Source organism: Ovis canadensis, chromosome 13, assembly GCF_042477335.2.
Source record: "Ovis canadensis isolate MfBH-ARS-UI-01 breed Bighorn chromosome 13, ARS-UI_OviCan_v2, whole genome shotgun sequence".
Lineage (NCBI taxonomy): Eukaryota > Metazoa > Chordata > Mammalia > Artiodactyla > Bovidae > Ovis > Ovis canadensis.
The window spans coordinates 24,853,162-24,873,889 of record NC_091257.1 but is presented as its reverse complement, the minus strand read 5'-3'; the positions used below and the strand labels follow the sequence as shown (position 1 = coordinate 24,873,889).

Below are 20,728 nucleotides of genomic sequence, written 5' to 3'. Positions count from 1 at the left end.
ATGACCCAATCAAAAAATGGGCCAAAGAACTAAACAGATTTGGTTTCTAAATACTGTTCATTAAATGGAACCATAGCTCCTTGAAGAAATGACTGCTGTCAGGGTTGGGGGAGGGAAAGCATAAAATGAGCTTGAGTATCTGCTTACACTGGAAAGCAAGGAAGAGCTCAAACACGATGGGTGCATGTTAAAAGAACACAGAAGCCACCCCAAAGGGGTCCCTGATGGTAATGGATTATAATCCACTGAGTAGAATAGAAATGGAGAAGGCAATGGCACCCCACTCCAGTACTCTTGCCTGGAAAATCCCATGGATGGAGGAGCCTGGTATGTTGTAGTCCACGGGGTCGCTAAGAGTCGGACACGACTGAGTGACTTCACTTTCCCTTTTCACTTTCATGCACTGGAGAAGGAAATGGCAACCCACTCCAGTATTCTTGGCTGGAGAATCCCAGGGACAGAGGAGCCTAGTGGGCTGCCATCTATGGGGTTGCACAGAGTCGGACACGACTGAAGCGACTTAGCAGCAGCAGAATAGAAAACTATGAGTCCATATGGCATAAGCAAATAAATCAATAATTTGTAAGGCTGATGAAGGACAGGATAAATTCAATACACTTGGACTGACTGGCCCCTCTGTGCAGAGATTGGGCCAGGTAGCTTTTGGAGATCATCTTGTTGAAATCTCACTACACAGACCCATAAGGTATGTTTTTACTGACCATTTAATATGAAGAAGCTGCCTTTTAGTTAGACAATCTGCCCAAGTAGGGAAGCAGAACTTGGGCCCTGAGAGCTCTGTCCACATTCAGGCTGAATTGTTTGTCTCTATGAGTAGGTGGGTCCATATGTTGTCACCAAGCCAGGGCATCTCCAACAGTGAAAGGGAACAGGCACCAACAGGGTCAAGGACAACAGGCATACGAGTCATCCTGGGTCCCACAGGACATGGCTACTCTGCAGGTAGGTTCAGCCCTTCTCCCCATGGAAAATACCTTAACAGTCATATCCTCTAAGCCCCATTCAGAATCCTAGGGCAGGCTGTCCAGGACTTCACAGTCCTAACCTCAGTTCTGTTTAATGGGTGAATGTGGTGAGCACAACTAAAAATAAAACAGACCCTTGGGTCCTTCTCCTAACCTGTGGCAGGGAGATAGCTCAGAGCAGCCCTGAAATTAAGCAGAACATAGAGTATAATCAAACCAAGATGGTGACACCGGCTTTTCTTCTATTCTGAATTTTACCATGGAAATTCACATTTTGCTTTAATTCGTAGTATTTTAAGGTCTAGAGGATAAAAAACAAAGCTTTCCTTCGTGAGAAAGTTGCTTTTCCTCATTCCCGCTTTTTTCTTTCTTATTTTAGTTTTAAAATCTGGTCAATCATTGAGCTCGTTTGAATGATGGCAAAGTCAAAATTATGACTGCCTGATTTTACCCTTCAGTGCACTTGTCAAAAAAATTAAATTAAAGATCATGCTTTTGAATATAATGCATGAAGCGCTTCATGGCATCCTGAAACAAACATCCAGAGAATGTTTGTTCTGTCCAGCCACTCACAAAACAGTTTGTCACGTGGTATTTTCATATGCAGAGAAAATAAGAGGGCAGAGAGAAAATGCTGTCTCTCGGGGAATACAAAGTGCATTCCACCCATGGTTCATATATTCAGAAAAATTTATTTTAGTAAAAACAATAATAATAATACTTCTAATAGCAACATTAGATCCTTCAAAACTTGTCGAGTACTTCCTAGTTTCCAAAATGTTTCCACATCTAATTTCATCTGACAAAAGAGATCAATAATATTTTAAAGTGCAGTATCAGGCTGCTTGATTTAGCACTGCCAGGGCTGGGGCTCCTGAAGAATAGGCCTCACATACAGGCTTGCTGAATACGCTATGTTGAGGCAATTGTGCAGCGAGAGTCACAGTGCTAGTGCTTTCTGTAAAAATACGATGGAAAAATCACATGCAGTTCCAAAAATCACTGAAGGCTCTGGAGATGAATGTATGGAGAAAATCACTACTCTAAGCTTTCTACTGAATTTTAGAAGCCTAAAGTCAAGTCAAGGCCATGGTTTTTCCTGTGGTCATGTATGGATGCAAGAGTTGGACTGTGAAGAGGGCTGAGCGCCAAAGAATTGATGCTTTTGAACTGTGGTGTTGGAGAAGACTCTTGAGAGTCCCTTGGACTCCAAGGAGATCCAACCAGTCCATTCTGAAGGAGATCAACCCTGAGATTTCTTTGGAAGGAATGATGCTAAAGCTGAAACTCCAGTACTTTGGACACCTCATGCGAAGAGTTGACTCATTGGAAAAGACTCTGATGCTGGGAGGGATTGGGGGCAGGGGGAGAAGGGGACGACAGAGGATGGGATGGCTGGATGGCATCACCAACTCAATGGACATGAATCTGAGTGAACTCCAGGAGTTGGTGATGGACAGGGAGGCCCGGCGTGCTGCGATTCATGGGGTCGCAAAGAGTCAGACACGACTGAGCGACTGAACTGAACTGAACTGAAAGTCTCTTTTGTTTTTAGTGAAAATGCCTTTTTTTTTTAAAGATTAAGTAAACCTTTCTATTTACATGTATACATATATATTCATATGTATTTCAATTACACATACATTTAGAAAGCTGAATATTAAACTCTCCAAAGTTTGCCCCTCCACCTTCTCCACTCCTCCAACTGATTCCTGAGGTCACTTTGAGATATATATATATTTATCTTTCCAGACCATATTGTATCTGTGGATATGTATGGACATACTTGGGGCTTCCCAGGTGGCTCAGTGGTAAAGAATCTGCCTGTCAATGCAGGAGACCAAGGAGACACAGGTTCAATCCCTCGGTCAGGAAGATCCCCTGGAGGAGGAAATGGCAACCTATTCCAGTATTGTTGACTGGAGAATCCCATGGACAGAGGAGTCTGGTGGACTATAGACCATAGGGTCACAAAGAGTCGGACATGACTGAACAACTGAGCACAGAGCACACACATATGAATATATGCATAGCTATGTAGACATGTATTTTATATGCATATTTGCATGCATATACTATCTACTATTTATGTATCATCTATCTACCTACTTACCTATCTACCATCTTCTAATCTATTTATTGTCCTACTTATCCATCTGATTCTTGGGATACACGGCCGAGCTGGTTCTTTTATAATGAACTTCTAAGAAGCCAGAAATGGTGAACAATATTGAATCAAGATTTGTAAGCAATCACTGGAATTATTGTTTGCTTTGAGGCGTCTACCAGTCTCAGATAGTCTAGACCCTAGAACCATGGTTCTCAGACTTGAGCGTGTACTGGAATACCAAGAGGGCTCTCAAGAACATGAATTACTGGATCCTACCTCAGAGTTTCTGATTCAGTAGGTCTGGGTGGGGCCTGAGAATCTGTACTTCTGTCAAGTTCCCAGATGATGTTAGTGGTCACAGAAATACTCACTGAGAAACTTGGGCCAGAACTAGAAATGGAAGCAGTGACAGATTTCATTAATATTTTCATGGGGTCCAAAATCACTGTGGATGGTGACTGCATACATGAAATTAAAAGATGATTGCTGCTTGGAAGGAAAGCTATGACAAACCTAGAGAGCATATTAAAAAGCAGAGATATCACTTTGCCAACAAAGGTCTGTATACTCAAAACTATGGTTTTTCCAATAGTCATGTAAGGATGTGAGAGCTGGACCATAAAGAAGGCTGAGCACTGAAGAACTGATGCTTTCAAACTATGGTGTTAGAGAAGACTCTTGAGAGTCCCTTGGACTGCAAGGGGATCCAACCAGTCCATCCTAAAGGAAATCAGTTCTGAATATTCATTGGAAGGATGGATGCTGAAGCTGAAGCTTCAACCACCTAATGCAAAGCTTTAACTAACTAATGCAAAGAAAAAGACCCTGATGCAGGGAAAGATTGAAGGCAGAAGGAGAAAGGGGTGGCAAAGGTTGACATGATTAGATAGCATCACTGACGCAATGGACATGAATTTGAGCAAACTCCAGGAAAAACCAGACGACAGAGGAGCCTGGTGCAGTCCATGGCGTCGCAAAGAGTCAGACAGGTCTTAGCAACTGGACAACAACAGGCAGCCAGACCTGGGGTTGAATGAACCATACATATGAAGTGAAAGACACGGAAGAGAGTGCTTTGTTATGAAGACAGTGGGAAACTTGCCTGTCTCAGTTTTAGCAGTGGTTGGAGAAGATGTTTAATATTTAAATACTTAAATATAATATATAATAGTTAAATACTTAAATATTTATAATATATATAATTAATATATATAATATATAAATATAATAGTTAAATACTTAAATATTTATAATATTCAGTCACTCAAAGCTGTAATGATGGCAACATTTCTTCCTTCAACAAAGTGAGTTCTAATTTCCAGAAGAGGGAAAGGGAAAAAGATTAGAGACACTGTGCTGCTTCCAGGAAAAAAAAAAAAAAAGAGATTCTGACATTAACAAACTGCATGGTCTTGGGCAAGATAAAGAACCATTTGCATTCTATTTTAAAAACAGTTTTGTAGAGAAAGAAAACGTGACCATATGCACTCAAGATTCTTCTTCTGGATCAAAATACAGCTATTATGGTTTTATACTCTAGAAAATCCAGGTGAATTTGTATTCTAACTCCACTCTGCATGCCCCTGTCTTTATACTACGAGGTGAGCCAAGGTGATTAGTAGTACCTGCCAGGGTTGGAAGCAGAGCAGGGAGCCCAAAGGTAGGAGAGAAGTGAGAGGAGGTCAAGCAATGGGGAGGAAAGCTGAGTGACCTCTAAGAGAAAATACCAGGAGCACATGCCACAAAGAGAGGAGCCAAAGGGAGCAAGTTTGAGGAACACTCCTAACCTATTCCATTGTGCAAGAGATCACTAGGATGGCTATGCAAAGAAATCTCAAATAATTTATCTCAGGAGAAGGGCAGGAGGAGAAGGGAGTGACAGAGAATAAGATGGATGGATAGCATCATCGACTCAACGGTCATGAGTTGGAGCAAACTCCAGGGGATGGTGAAGGACAGGGAAGCCTGGCGTGCTGCAGTCCATGCAGTCACAAAGAGTAGGACATGACTGAGAGACTGAAAAACAACAGGAGTAATGACAGTAGTTTTCACTGAAATCACTGAAAGCATTTTTCTGCACGTAGATTAAGGAATTCCACATGATAATAAATGCATATGTGTACAAATGATTCTGAAGTTTCAACTCATCAATGTAATCATCTATTTGGTCTGAGTATAGCTAGGTAATTTTCTGAACTCAATAAAATCAACACAAGTTAATAGAAAAAAAAAATAGAGAGATGACCAAGTTGGAAAATGATTGATAATTCTAAAGCAGGAAGATTGCAGAGAAGGGTCGTGACCCACATACCCCTTCTACCCAGTCCCTTTGCATATCCAGCAGGAGAGAATGACTGGGACCTTCTGAATCATGAGAGGAAGTGAGGCACAGGCAACAACGTAACGCCTGAATTGGGGACATGGTTCATTTTGTCAAAATAGGAGCACTCCCAAGTAACGAGTGCCCCCATCATGCAACCACCTACCACTAGCAGGTCAGACTCTGCTCCCTCCCTCACTCCTTTCCCAGCAGCTTTTGTATTTCTGGAGGCATCTTAGGAACAAACCTACAATTCCCACATGTCTGTAGAAGGACTAGCATGTACATTTCACCACGATGCTGTAAACCGTATGGTCCTGGTAACAAATCCACAGGGATGGCACTTTTGTGACTCAGAGCAGATTCTAGGATGATATATTTGGGTGAGGTGAAGATATATTATTTAGTCATATTAGGATTATGAGATGCTGCTCCTAAACAAAGTAAAATATTTAGCAAGTAAACAAGTTTTCACATATTTGCAGGAATAACTCAGAAGAACTCCCCTGTTCATCAAGGTGACTATTGCAGTGTATACTCCCAAGTGGACCCCCAGGCTCTGGAAAACTACCTCTGACCTGGGTCACACCTATGACAGGAACCTTTCAGTGAGGGGGAGCCTCTCCAGGGAAAGGAGACTGCTGTTCTGCTTCTAATCCATCTCCCAATCATGGTTTTAAGAGATTATCCAGAGAATGACCTAATTCCAGTAGGAGGGGGAGCCCTGGCTACTCTCCCAATCAGATATCAACAAAGCTTGTCCACCTCCTGCCAGTTAGAGATGCTGGCCTTCTCCTTGGTTCTAAGTGTTCTTTGAATGATTCTAAGCTTTCCAGGACCTTTCAATGAATGAGGACACTGTGTACCATATCATGGTCCTGTTTGTGATGTTTACTAGAATAGCCACCACTAATGGAAAGCAGACCTGTGCTAGGCACTTTATACCCACTATTTCTACTGTTACTTCCTCACTTTGCACCCTGAGTTACTATGGATCATTTCTTCATAAGACAGCCTCATTGGGCATACCAACTCAGTGCATAGATGTGAAGATAACGTTGGTTTCCAGAAAGGAAAAGAGAACAGTAAAGACAGGAAATGTTTCTATCACTCATTCCTGAGGTTTTGTTCTGGATCCAAATGTATTCATAAGAAAAAAAAAAAAAGATCCCAATAAGACAACAACTACCTTACAACTCTTCAAGTAGAGATCTGGACCTTTACCCTTATGTGATTTCAGAACACCTAAGTGGTAAGCAGTATCCACACTTGGTAGGAATGGAAAATACATTACACTGAGAAAATGACTTTTTACTTTTGGTCTTTACCTTAAAATGATTTAAACCTGAATCTACTATTTCACTGTCACATTCAGGGGAGAAAGGATAAAGGATAAAGAAGTTCCCACTGATTCTTGAACACTTAGAAATACCTGAATATGAGAGCATGCACATAATTTACAAATTAAACAGGAATTTCTTTTCATGGTGTATTTTCTTTTAAAGAGACAAAGAACTGGACTTACCCTCGCTGGAGTCTTTGGAGCCTTCTGGCTTCTTTGCTTTGCTCTTCTTGTGAGGTGGAGAGTGGTCTTTTGGCTCTAACCCCTCTGGAAGCACATAGATTTAGCACATTTTTATTTAAAAATCTCCCACTAGGGGCTCAAAATTATCATGATATTTAAAAATACAGTTTTCTTACTAAATCCACACATAGAGTGAAGCTTAATTGCAGGTTCGCCTGACATTATGGCTGAGCTAAATTCTGGCAAAAAATCTGGGCTTCTCCAATGAACACGGACTTGACGACTTAGAGCTTAGGCATAACCATTTTGTTGCCATTTCACGAATGTGAAACCATAAGGGTGTTTTTTAAATTAAAAAATTCTCCATTAGGCAACTCCCAATTATTATGATTATTCTCTAGGAGAGTTTGATTTAAAACTTCATGGATTAACCGATAGTTACCATTCTGCAGTTTCATTTTAGCCCTCAAAGTATGGCTAGATGAACTGTAAAGTCATCTCATTTGAGGGGAATGGGATGGGGCATGAAATTATCCTCCTTCTATTTAACAGATTTCTTTAGCAATCCAGATTCTAAATAATTTCCATATGCCCCTGATTAAATTCCTGTGCTTCCCACTTTTCTCAGTGCTCCTCCTGCCAAGGAGGCTGGTGACAAATTCTAAAGACAGTTTTAGGAAAACTCTTTCAAATTCATCCCATTTGGATATGGGATACTTTGCTAAACATTATATCTGCAGCTCTGGCCTCTTTATTTCTCAAAGCTTATGTCTTCAATTGTTCACATGGCATCTTATTTTGGATTTCGTCCATTGGCCCCTCCAGATCCGCTTTCCACCCTTCCTCCATCTGGCTTTGGGACACTGGTCTCTATGGACGGCACCAATGAAGTCCCCATCTCTCTGGCTTCCTATTATACTCAGCCAATGGGGAGCCCAGGGCGTGTATTTCCTAGGCTGCCGGTAGTCTTCAAGGACTAATTATCTTCCTAAATCTAAGGTCACAGTTCCTACCAACTGACCCTCTCCCCATGGCCCTCTCTGTCTTCTAGGCCCTGAAACTACCTCCACCCTGTTGCCTTTTCAGGGCTGGGAAGTATCTGTACTCCACTCTTCCCAACCCTCGTGATTCCCCTTTACTCTGCTTCCTTATATAAATAATCCCATGAGGCATTTCAAACAATGCACCTGGAACAGTACTCTTGATGTCTGCAAATCTGTTCTCTCCACAGTATTCCACCTCTCAAGGGAGTGTGTGACTTATCTACCCAGGAATCTAAACCCAAAACTGCGATATTATCCTTAATATTTTTCTTCAATTACTTCTCCAGTAAAGCAATTTCATCATAATGAGTCCTATTACCTCTGCTCCAAGATATATATCCTATGTTCATCTGCTGTGCTCATTCTCTGCAACCACCACCCTAGTCCAAACCAGCAGCATCTTTTACCTGGCTTACTATGCTAGCCTTCCGAATTCTAACTCCTAGCTTTCTCATCTTCCTATAATCTATTCTGCACATAGCAAACAGAGTTCTCTTTTTTTTTTCCCTTTTTAAAAAAACTTTATTTTTTTAATTGAAGGATAATTGCTTTACAGAATTTTGTTGTTTTCTGTCAAACCTCAACATGAATCAGCCATAGGTATACATATATCCCCTCTTTTTTGAATCTCCCTCCCATCTCACCAGATCACCCTGTTTCCTTGTTTAGAAACCACTGCTCTTAGAATAAGATCCAAATCCAGTGTCATGGGCCAGAACAAGTCACTTGGGTTCCACCTACCGCACTAGCCCCATCTCCCACTTGTCTTTGGCTTCAGACGTATTAGCTCCCTTCTATCATTTCTAGGCTGGTTCTTGCCTCAGGACCTTTACACCTGCTGTTCTTCCTTTTTCCTGACACACACATTCATATGCCTAGCCCATATGTCTTTTAACATAGAGTCACATTCACCTCCCAAGGAAGGCTATTCCTGACTACTTAATCGGAAGGGTTGCAAGGAAAATCTGTCACGGACACATCGCCTGGTGTAACTGAAATTATCTTGCTCCTTGTTTATTTCTTTATTATATGTCTCCCTCCTATACCACCCTCCACCTTGAGATGGTAGGTTCCATGAGAAAGGGCATTTGTCTTTCGTAATCCTCTCTTGTGCCACTGGTGTTCAGCAGTGCCTTGAAAATTTCATTTCAAATTCTTTTTTATATCCCTGTTACCAGGCCTTTCTTTGAGACCAAGATATAATGGGGTTTGGGCCTAATTCTCACTCTCTTAGCAACTATTACCTATGCCAGGACTCTCTACAATAGAGTTATCGTGACTCATGTTTCTTTCCCCATTTATTATAAAAAGAACAGAACAGAAAAATGCATTTGATAGATGTGCTATTAAAAACTTTGGCATTATGGGCTATAAAGGGGTTTGGGCACTAGGTTAGGCTTTCTGTGGTTGCAAGGCAGTCACATCCAAGGTCATTACCGCGACCAGGGTGAAAAATGTTGCCAATGACTACATTAGCAACTCCCCCAAATTTCTGTCATCAGGTGTGGATGGATATTGACCTTTCAGAATGGGTTCAGCAAAAACAGAAATGAGATGCTTGAAACAGCTCACTGAGCACAGATGCTGGGTTCAAAAGGATTCATAAAATGAGCAGAGTACCACTTGCAAAATCCCTGGAAGAAGCCTCTCACCCTCCCTTGTGCCGAAATGCATTATGAGCAACTGGGACCAAGAGGAGAGTTTCCAGTGATGGAGGTTCAGCTCCAAACCAGCATTTCCAGAAAGTGAGTTGAGACTTAAATTGTGAATTCACGATTACCCACCTAAATGGGAGTTCCTGGGGAATGTGTGAGATTTAAAAAGACATCTCTGTGTCCACATTTTGAGCTATTTATAAACTGTAAAAGCACTAGGGCTTCCTTTTTGAAGAAGCTGTAGGGCACTTCTGGGGTGATCAGTGGGGATAGATGCATGTTAGTTATGAGCAGCCACCTATGACAGGGGTCCTCAGCCTTCTGGGGGCTGGGAACTGGTTCCATGGAAGACAATTTTCCCACAGACTTGGGGGGTGTATGGTTCAGGTGTAATGTGTGCAATGGGGAGCGTAGAGGAAGCTTGTCTCCTTCCCCAGCTACTTACCTTCTGCTGTGAGGCTCAGTTCCTAACAGGCCACAGGCTGGTACTGGTCCATGGCCCGGGGGTTGGGGACCTCTAGTCTATGACATAGTATTTCACAACACCCATGGAGACTCTCGACTGAAAGTCACTGCTACATATGGCCTCTGTGCTCTCGTTTCCCCTCTCCCTCTTAGCCTGGGAAAGCTAGAGGACCTTCCCCAACAGCACCCCTTGCTTCTCCTTAACACGGTGTCAGCTTGTCTCTGTTGCCTCTGTTTGCAGCAGAAGCTGGACCTCTCGGGTGTTGCCATAGCATTGCTTTGTCCCCAAGGAACTCAACTGGGCTCTGGCTCTTGGGTGGCGGACCTGTCAGAGGTAGCTGCTGATTTTCTGTCCCTGGGCTCAGGTTGGGGTCCATTTCAAGAGAGCATGGTCTTGGAAGTGGAAGGACATGGGGAAATATTTACTATGTTAGGATTAAATGACTTAAACAGGATCCTAGGCATTTAAGTCAGTCTGTTTCTACCACCTCGAAGAGGGGCAGAGCCTCTCTTAGGATGACTCTATCTGACACCATCTGATATTATTCCCCTTAAGCATTGGATAATAGCAGTCCCCATCTCTTTGAGCTGTTGGATATCCTAAGTGAGTTCATGTATGTTGAGCAATCAGCACAAGGAACAGTTCAATTAAAATCCTGCTCAGCAAAGGGATGATGAGACTGATCTGAGCTGAGCCAGCCTGCACTAGCTGGTTGGACCTCTCTCTCCTCCACCCCTACATTCATTGGCTAATGTTTGGCACTTTGAACAACACCATTTATACCAAAGAAATCTGCAAACTCTCCAAATTGGGGCTCCCCCCTGCAACCAGAGAGTATGTTTCCCGGCACCTCACTGGTTTTTGATATTCATTTTATCGTTTACTATCATTTACTAGCATTTGTTGACTGGTTGATTCACACAAACAGGCCTTCACTAGCGGCAACTGCATTCTTAGAAATCCTTCCAGCACTACTTCTTGTATGAGAAGAAGAGGCGATGCAGGGCTCAGGGAAGGCTAGCAGTTAATGGTCTTAGGAGGCTCAATCAGATTCTTCTCAGACACCAGCACACTGGAGCATGAGACTGAACAGAAGTAAGCCTGCTCACAAATATTTGGCAAGGCCAGCTGGCCCTTCATGAGCCCATCTTGCACAAAATCCCTCATGATTTCAGCACTCAGATATTAGGAAAAGAGAGCAGCTTCCCAAGACCATTGTGCCTGAGTGACTAAGTGTCCTTGGGCCACTGAGTGTGACATCAATGGCTGCATCCAGCTGCTAGAGATAAACCCCAGGAAACTTGGCGGGACTAATATCAGAAATGATGGTTCACTTAAGGCTCCTAAACCCCAAATGCTAACTCCAAACTTATGGGTTCTGCGTTAGCATTAATGATTTCCTTGAACTCACTCTGTGGTTCAGATAACAAGTAGCGCCTTATTAAGAAGTCAGCCCCCTTTGCCTAGAAATGTGTACTTACATCACTTTGGGCAAATGATCCTTAGCAAGATAAGGGCCTTAAACTATCTGGCTGAAAGGGCAGTGCCCTCCATGGATGAAGGATAGTCCAAGGACATCCAAGGATATTCCATGTGAAGTGCATGCATTAATGCTGAATTCATGGAATTTAAGACAGGGTGAACAGTATGAAAAGGCAAAAAGATAGGACACTGAAAGATGAACTCCCCAGGTCAGTAGGTGCCCAATATGCTACTGGAGATCAGTGGGTAAATAACTCCAGAAAGAATGAAGAGACAGAGCCAAAGCAAAAATAACACCCAGGTGTAGCCGTGACTGGTGATAGAAGCAAAGTCTGATGCTGTAAAGAGCAATATTGCATAGGAAATGTTAGGTCCATGAATCAAGGCAAATTGGAAGTGGTCAAACAGGAGATGGCAAGAGTGAACATTGACATTTTAGGAATCAGCAAACTAAAATGGACTGGAATGGGTGAATTTAACTCAGATGACCATTATATCGAATACTGTGGGTAAGAATCCCTTAGAAGAAATAGGGTAGCCCTCATAGTCAACAAAAGAGTCTGAAATGCAGTACTTAGATGCAGTCTCAAAAAGGACAGAATGATCTCTGTTCATTTCCAAGGCAAACCATTCAGTATCACTGTAATCCAAGTCTATGCCCTGACCAGTGAAGCAGAAGCAGCTAAAGTTGAATGGTTCTATGAAGACCTACAAGACCGTCTAGAACTAACATGCCAAAAAGATGTCCTTTTCATTATAGGGGACTGGAATGCCAAAGTAGGCAGTCAAGTAACACCTGGAATAACAGGCAAATTTGACCTTGGAATGCAGAATGAAGCAGGGCAGAGGCTAATAGAATTTTACCAAGAGAACGGACTGGTCACAGCAAACACCATTTTCCAAAAACACAAGAAAAGACTCTACACATGGACATCACCAGATGTCAATACCAATATCAGATTGATTATATTCTTTGCAGCCAAATATGGAGAGACTCTATACAGTTAGCAAAAACAAGACTGGGAGCTGACTGTGGCTCAGATTATGAACTCTCATTGCCAAATTCAGACTTAAATTGAAGAAAGTAGGGAAAACCACTAGATCATTCAGGTATGACCTATATCAAATCCCCTACGATTATACAGTGGAAATGACAAATAGATTCAAGGGATTAGATCTGATAGACAGAGCAGCTGATAAACTATGGACAGAGGTTCATGACACTGTATAGGAGACAGGACTCAAGAACATATCCAAGAAAAAGAAATGCAAAAAGGCAAAATGGCTCTCTGAGGAGGCCTTACAAATAGCTGTGAAAAGAAGAAAAGTGAAAAGCAAAGGAGAAAAGGAAAGATATAGCCACTTGAATGCAGAGTTCCAAAGACTAGCAAGGAGAGATAAGAAAGCCTTCCTCAGGGATCAGTGCAAAGAAATAGAGGAAAGGAATAGAATGGGAAAGACTAGAGTTCTCTTCAAGAAAATCAGAGATACCAAGGGAATTGTACATGCAAAGATGGGCTCGATACAGGACAGAAATGGTGTGGACATAACAGAAGCAGCAGATATTAAGAAGAAGTGCCAAGAATACGCAGAAGAACTATAGAAAAAATATCTTCACGGCCCAGATAATCACGTGGTGATTGATCATTCAGTGAGAGTGATGATCTAGTGTGGTGTGATCACTCACCTAGAGCCAGACATCCTGGAAAGGGATGTCAACTGGACTTTAGAAAGCATCACTACAAAGAAAGCTAGTGGAGATGATGGAATTCCAGTTGAGCTATTTTAAATCCTGAAAGATGATGCTGTGAAAGTGCTGCACTCAATATGCCAGCAAATTTGGAAAAGTCAGCAGAGGTCACAGAACTGGAAAAGGTCAGCTTTCATTCCAATCCCAAAGAAAGGCGATGCTAAAGAATGCTCCAACTACCGCACAATTGCACTCATCTCACACACTAGTAAAGTAATGCTCAAAATTCTCCAAGCCAGGCTTCAGCAATACATGAACCATGAACTTCCAGATGTTCAAGCTGGTTTTAGAAAAGACAGAGGAACCAGAGATCAAATTGCCAACATCTGCTGAATCATTGAAAAAGCAAGAGAGTTCCAGAACATCTATTTCTGCTTTATTGACTATGCCAAAGCCTTTGACTGTGTGGATCACAATAAACTGTGGAAAATTCTGAGCGAGATGGGAATACCAGACCACCTGACCTGCCTCTTGAGAAACCTGTATGCACATCAGGAAGCAACAGTTAGAACTGGACATGGAACAACAGACTGGTTCCAAATAGGAAAAGGAGTATGTCAAGGCTGTATATTGTCACCCTGCTTATTTAACTTCTATGCAGAGTACATCATGAGAAATGCTGGGCTGGATCAATCACAAGCTGGAATCAAGATTGCTGGGAGAAATATCAATAACCTCAGATATACAGATGACACCACCCTTATGGCAGAAAGCAAAGAAGAACTTAAGAGCCTCTTGATGAAAGTGAAAGAGGACAGTGAAAATGTTGGCTTAAATCTCAACATTCAGAAAAATATGGCATCCAGTCCCATCACTTCATGGGAAATAGATGGGGAAACAGTGGAAACAGTGACAGACTATTTTTGGGGGCTCCAAAATTACTGCAGATGGTGACTGCAGCCATGAATTTAAAAGACACTTGCTCCGTGGAAGAAAAGTTATGACCAACCTAGACAGCATATTGAAAAGCAGAAACATTACTTGGCTAACAAAGGTCCATCTAGTCAAGGCTATGGTTTTTCCAGTAGTCATGTATGGATGTGAGAGTTGGACTATTAAGAAAGCTAAGCACCAGAGAATTGATGCTTTTGAACTGTGGTGTCGGAGAAGACTTTTGAGAGTCCCTTGGACTTCAGGGAGATCCAACCAGTCCGTCTTAAAGGAGATCAGTCCTGAATATTCATTGGAAGGACTGATGCTGAAGCTGAAACTCCAATACTTTGGCCACCTGATGCGAAGAACTGACTCAGTTGAAAAAACCCTGATGCTGGGAAAGACTGAAGGTAGGAGGAGAAGGGCACGACAGAGGATGAGATGGTTGGATGGCATCACCGACTCAATGGACATGAGTTTGAGTAAACTACTGGAGTTGGTGATGGACAGGGAGGCCTGGCATGCTGCAGTCTATGAGGTCGAAAAGAGTCGTGCTTGACTGAGCAACTGAAGTGAAGTGACCACTTTTTTCAATCTATGGTTCTTATATAATAAGCTATCTTGAGTATAGTAATTGATATTTTAATTGAAATTTTGCCTTGGGCTTTATGTTTTACAAAAGGGAAGCAGAGTCCTTGAAGTTGAATTTTCTCAGAAGACAAAGAGACAAACGTTTGAGTGCAAGTATTAATTTGAGAGATTATCCCAGGAAGCAGCAGAGGGGAGCAGGGAAGTAAGACCAGAAAGGGAGAGCAATCAATAAGTGTATTAATGAGAAAGTTCAGATGTGGACAATTCATTTCTACCAGGAGCCTCTGGGTGATAGGATTGAACCCCACTGTCTAATATTACATATTGCCAATGATACTGGAAATGTGAATAGTCTGATTTAAAATGCACGTGTGAAATACACACAAATTTTATTTTTCATTTATTTATTTTTACTTTACAATATTGTATTGGTTTTTCCACACATTGACATACACACAAATTTTAAAAACTTGGTGTGAAAATAAGAGAATCCAAAATATCTGACTAATTTTTATATTGCTTATGTAGAAATGATATTATTTTTGATATGTTACATACAATGTTAATTTCACTTGTCTAGTTTTACCTTTTTCAAGGTGACTAAAAGAAAATCTGAAATTGTCTGAATTATCAGGCTTCCATTTGAGGCTCTTGTTAGATTTCTCCTGGGCAGTGCTGGTCTAGGACATGCCTCAGATGCATGCTGCAATGGGACTGATCATCCATCTCCTGCTCAACCTTGGCTGAGAGGTACTCCAGAGAAGTTAACTCCCTGATACTTTGAGTTTTCTTTCACGAACAAAGACAAGAACTTTCCTTCGAAAGCTGCCCATGTTGTACAACAACCGGACTGCCAAGGGGGCTCCAGGAAGGGAACCCAGAGCTGCTGTCTTGACCCTCCTCCCGCTCCTCCATTCCACTCCTGACTTTGAGATCCTCCCTCTGCCTACCACGCCCCCTGAATCCACGGCCCTGGGGAGAACAGAGGTACAAGAGTGGATAGAACGTCAGATCGTTGTTCCAGGGAACTGTTACTACCGAAAAGAACAGGTATTATTCCTCCACGAGGACAGTGGGAGGTCGGGTAAGGGATAGAGATTGAACTTCACAAGGAGAAGGATGATCTTAACCAAACCTTGCCCAACAAGACTGTCTGCCACACAGTTTAAAGAGCTCCCTGTTTGTGGAGCTGTTCAAAACCAAGTTGTCAGTGATTTGTAGGGAGTCCTGGCAGCAATAGAGGTCACACAAAATGACAGTCTCTAAGCTATGTATTTCAGTTCTGAAAACAGGCCCCATCTCGCATCTAGAGCAGCGTGACACCATAGTGAGAAACACGGGGCTCTCGTCCCGCAGAATTGAGCTCTGTACTTTCTAATATGCGTCAGATACGTCGAGTAAACAAAGCGATCACCAACTATTCAAGGAACATTCCAGGTATGATATCTCATTCAGTGCCCCAACAAGACTGTAGGGTAAGAGTTGTTACCATCAGAAGTATAAACTGAGGCTAACAGAGAAACCTCTAATCCAAAGTCTTTAAGTGGAGGAGCTAGGCTTGAATCCAGGCCAACTGACTGATGTATTCATTATCAAGCTCATCTTGACCTTAGGCCAGAACCAATGTTTTTAACCACTAGATTTCTCTCATCAAACACTGGTCTTTTTCTGAGGAGCAGGAATGTATCTCACTTTCTGATAATGAGAACAATATATCACGTGTACAAAATGCATTTCCCAAAGATTCCCTCAGCCGTTTTTCAGGTCCTCTCTGCTATACAGACCCTCACTGATTCCTGTCAGGAAACTGAGTCTATTCTCTGCTCCTCTGAGGCTGGGTGGGCTGGTGAAGAACCATTCCAAAGAAAAGAGTGTGGTGGAAGTAATTCTATGGGATTCTTGAGGATGAGTCTTAGGATAGGAATGTGTCTGGCTCACTCACTCTATAGAGAAACCAAAAGGAAACTAGCCACTGGAAGGAAGCCCAGAACACAGGAGGAGGCCATGCACAGGTATTTCAGAAAACTGTCCCAGCCAAGGTCTCAGGTGACAGGCCTGTCAATCACCAGCCAGACACATTGCTGCTGCTGTTCAATCCATAAGTCGTGTCCGACTCGTCAAACTCCTCTGTCCATGGGATTTCCCAAGCAAGAATACTGGACTGGATGGCATTTTCTCCTCCAAGGTATCTTCCCAACCCAGGGATTGAACCCAGGTCTCCTGCTTGGCAAGCAGATTCTTTACCACTGAGCTACCTACGAAACCCCACCAACCAGACATATATGAGTGAACAAATCTTCTAGTGATTCTAATCCCCAGCTGCCGAGTCTTCCTGTTGAAGCCTCAGGTTCTGTGAACAAATATTATCAAATTAGTCCTGCTGTGAATTTCTGACCCACAGAATATTTCAGCGTATATGTGGGTGCTTTAGCCACTAAGTTTTGGGGGTGATTTGTTATACACTTCCAGTAATGACATCATGGTCCACTTTTACCTTAGCTCTCAGGAAGCTCGAAGTCAAGTTTAATGTTTAATACAGTAAATGTATTAGTTATGAATGGGGCTTCCATGGTGGCTCAGATGGTAAAGAATCCACCTGCAAAGCAGTAGACCCAGGTTCAGACCATGGAGAAGGAAATGGCAAACCACTCTTATATTCTTGCCTGCAGAATCCCATGGACAGAGGAGCCCAGTGGGCTATAGTCCATGGGGTCGCAAATAGTTGGACATAACTGAGCGACTAACACACACCCACACACATACATATTAGCTGTGAGTTAGAATGACCACTTCCTTATTTTGTAACCTTGAGTGTACATTTCTATTATGTTAGCCTTATTTTGTCTTTCTTTGGAAGATATAAGGTATACATCAACAACAAAATGATCCTTGTCTATCCCCTAAGAATAAAAACATTAATACCTGAATCTTCTTTCATATCAACATCTTCTTCTTCATTATTATCATCTGTTAAAAAATAATAAAAAGAAAAACTCGTATGAAAGCTAGAAATACCACCATTCTCCAATTTGACTAACAAAAAAGTCAAGCTAAAGAAAACATTTAGTAGAAAAGAGTATTAAATCATGACTTGCCACTGACTTATATTATCATGCTTAATTAGGAAGAAAGTATATACATCAGAGCACAATTTAACAACTAGGGTTTATATTTCCTTTAAAAGTTATTACATATTTCATAACAAAATATATACACAATAATCTGTTTCACTTATAAAAGTTATATATGGTCACTTCAATTTCTAAAAAAAAAATAAAAATCACAGATTTTAAATGTCACATTTTTTGCATTTATTAAAGGTGTGTTTGCTTACCTGAAGTACCTAAGAAATGCAGGCATCACCATTTTATTGTAGGCTGACACACCATCCAACCCTTGCCCTGCACCAGGAAAAGTGCTTGTTTGCTACACGTGGAAAATGTACTTTCAAGTGTCCCTACCAGTTACTCCATTCCTACTTAAACCCTCGCATCACATCTTCTAGAATAAGCCCCTTTGACAGGACCCAGACGTATGCTTCCTCTGCCTGCTGAATGACGTATTTGTTTTTCTGAACTGTTACATGTGATCATCTCCTCTCCTTATATGTTCCTCACATCCAGCCAGTGCCAAATCCTGTCCTATTTCCATGTTTCTTCTCCTTCACTCACATTATTGCACCCAAATCCCAACTCTCGGCGCCGTTCACTTTTGGGGTTTTTTGGTTTCCCGACTGTCCTGCTCTTCTTCCCACTTCTGACACCAATTCCCTTTACATGTAGCTGTCAAATCAGTATTAAAACACTGCTCGCATCTGATTCACAACTACTAGACAACCATTCTCTAATAGGAAAAGTCTACATATTTGGAGTAACACTCAAGGCCGACAATATCTGGTTCCAACCACGCTTCCCGGTTTCACCACCCCTGTTCCGCTCATGCTGCCAACTACACGCATGGCAACACTTGGCTCTTCCTTATTTTCTGAGGTTTCCTTTAGCTTCCTCCCTCCTGCCTCAGTCCTGGAAGCAATGCTTTTCTCCATCTCTGTTCACACTTATAACTCAAGGCCAAAGCTGAGGCACAGTAATATCTGCTCCACCCAAATCTGAATGAATAATATTCTCTTTGGTACCTTATTTTCACTGCATTCTGAGTACGGACTTTAAGGGCCTTTAGGGTTAGACCTGTATACTGGCTCCTCTACCCACACATTCACCAAGTATGTGTTCTTGGAGAAATTACCTAATGTTCCTGGGTTTCAAGGTCATCAGCCATTAAGTGAGATAATGATAGTACCTCCTACAGAGAGTTATTGTGACAATTAAATGAGATAATATAACATAAAAACTAGGACAGATGCTGAAACATCATTTGATGCTAAGTTCAGTTCAGTCACTCAGTCGTGTCCAACTCTGCGAACCCATGAATCACAGCACGCCAGGCCTCCCTGTCCATCAGCAACTCCCAGAGTTCACCCAAACTCATGTCCATCGAGTCGGTGATGCCATCTAGCCATCTCATCCTCTGTCGTCCCCTTCTCCTCCTGCCCCCAATCCCTCTCAGCATCAGAGTCTTTTCCAATGAGTCAACTCTTCACATCAGGTGACCAAAGTATTGGAGTTTCAGCTTTTAGCATCAGTCCTTCCAATAAACACCCAGGACTGATCTCCTTTAGGATGGACTGGATCCTTGGATCTCCTTGCAGTCTAAGGGACTCTCAAGAATCTTCTCCAACATCACAGTTCAAAAACATCAATTCTTCGGTGCTCAGCTTTTTTCACAGTCCAACTCTCACATCCATACATGACCACTGGAAAAACCATAGCCTTGACTAGACAGATCTTTGTTGGCAAATTAATGTCTCTGTTTTTTAATATGCTATCTATGTTGGTCATAACTTTCCTTCCAAGGAGTAAGCGTCTTTTAATTTCATGGCTGCAATCACCATCTGCAGTGATTTTGGAGCCCCCCAAAATAAAGTCTGACACTGTTTTCACTGTTTCCCCATCTATTTCCCATGAAGTGATGGGACTAGATGCCATGATCTTCGTTTTCTAAATGTTGAGCTTTAAGCTAACTTTTTCACTCTCCTCTTTCACTTTCCCCAAGAGGCTTTTTCGTTCCTCTTCACTTTCTGCAATAAGGGTGGTGTCATCTGCATATCTGAGGTTATTGATATTTCTCCTGGCAGCTTGTGCTTCTTCCAGCCCAGTGTTTCTCATGATGTACTCTGCATATAAGTTAAATAAGCAGGGTGACAATATATAGCCTTGACATACTCCTTTTCCTATTTGAAACCAGTCTGTTGTTCCATGTCCAGTTCTAACTGTTGCTTCCTGACCTGCATACAGGTTTCTCAAGAGGCAGGTCAAGTGGTCTGGTATTCCCATCCCTTTCAGAATTTTCCACAGTTTATAGTGATCCACAATCAAAGGCTTTGGCATAGTCAATTAACCAGAAATAGATGGCTTTCTGGAACTCTCTTGCTTTCTCCATGATCCAGCAGATGTTGGCAATTTGATCTCTGGTTCCTCTGCCTTTTCTAAAACCAGCTTGAACATCTGGAAGTTCATGGTTCACATACTGCTGAAGCCCAGCTTGCAGAATTTTGAGCATTACTTTACCAGCATGTGAGATGAGTGCAACTGTGTGGTAGTTTGAGCATTCTTTGGCATTGCCTTTCTTTGGGATTGGAATAAAAACTTCACCTTTTCCAGTCCTGTGGCCACTGCTGAGTTTTTCAAATTTGCTGGCATATTGAGTGCAGCACTTTCACAGCATCATCTTTCAGGATTTGAAAGAGCCCAACTGGAATTCAATCACCTCCACTAGCTTTGTTTGTAGTGATCCTTTCTAAGGCCCAATTGACTTCCCTTTCCAGGATGTCTGGCTCTAGGTGAGAGATCACACCATCGTGATTATCT

The 20,728-nt window shown here is 42.1% G+C and overlaps 1 protein-coding gene across 4 annotated transcripts in view; it reads right to left on the bottom strand.

Moving 5' to 3' along the window:
- MACROD2 (mono-ADP ribosylhydrolase 2) overlaps positions 1 to 20,728 on the bottom strand; it is a 2,333,538-nt gene that overhangs the window by 184,066 nt on the left and 2,128,744 nt on the right. For all 4 annotated transcript variants that reach the window (XM_069547115.1, XM_069547113.1, XM_069547114.1 and 1 more), the window contains 2 exons: positions 17,724 to 17,768; positions 6,942 to 7,025 (listed from right to left, as the gene is read on the bottom strand). In XM_069547115.1, coding sequence (XP_069403216.1) covers positions 6,942 to 7,025; positions 17,724 to 17,768 — 129 coding nt within the window. The remainder of the gene's footprint in view (positions 1 to 6,941; positions 7,026 to 17,723; positions 17,769 to 20,728) is intronic.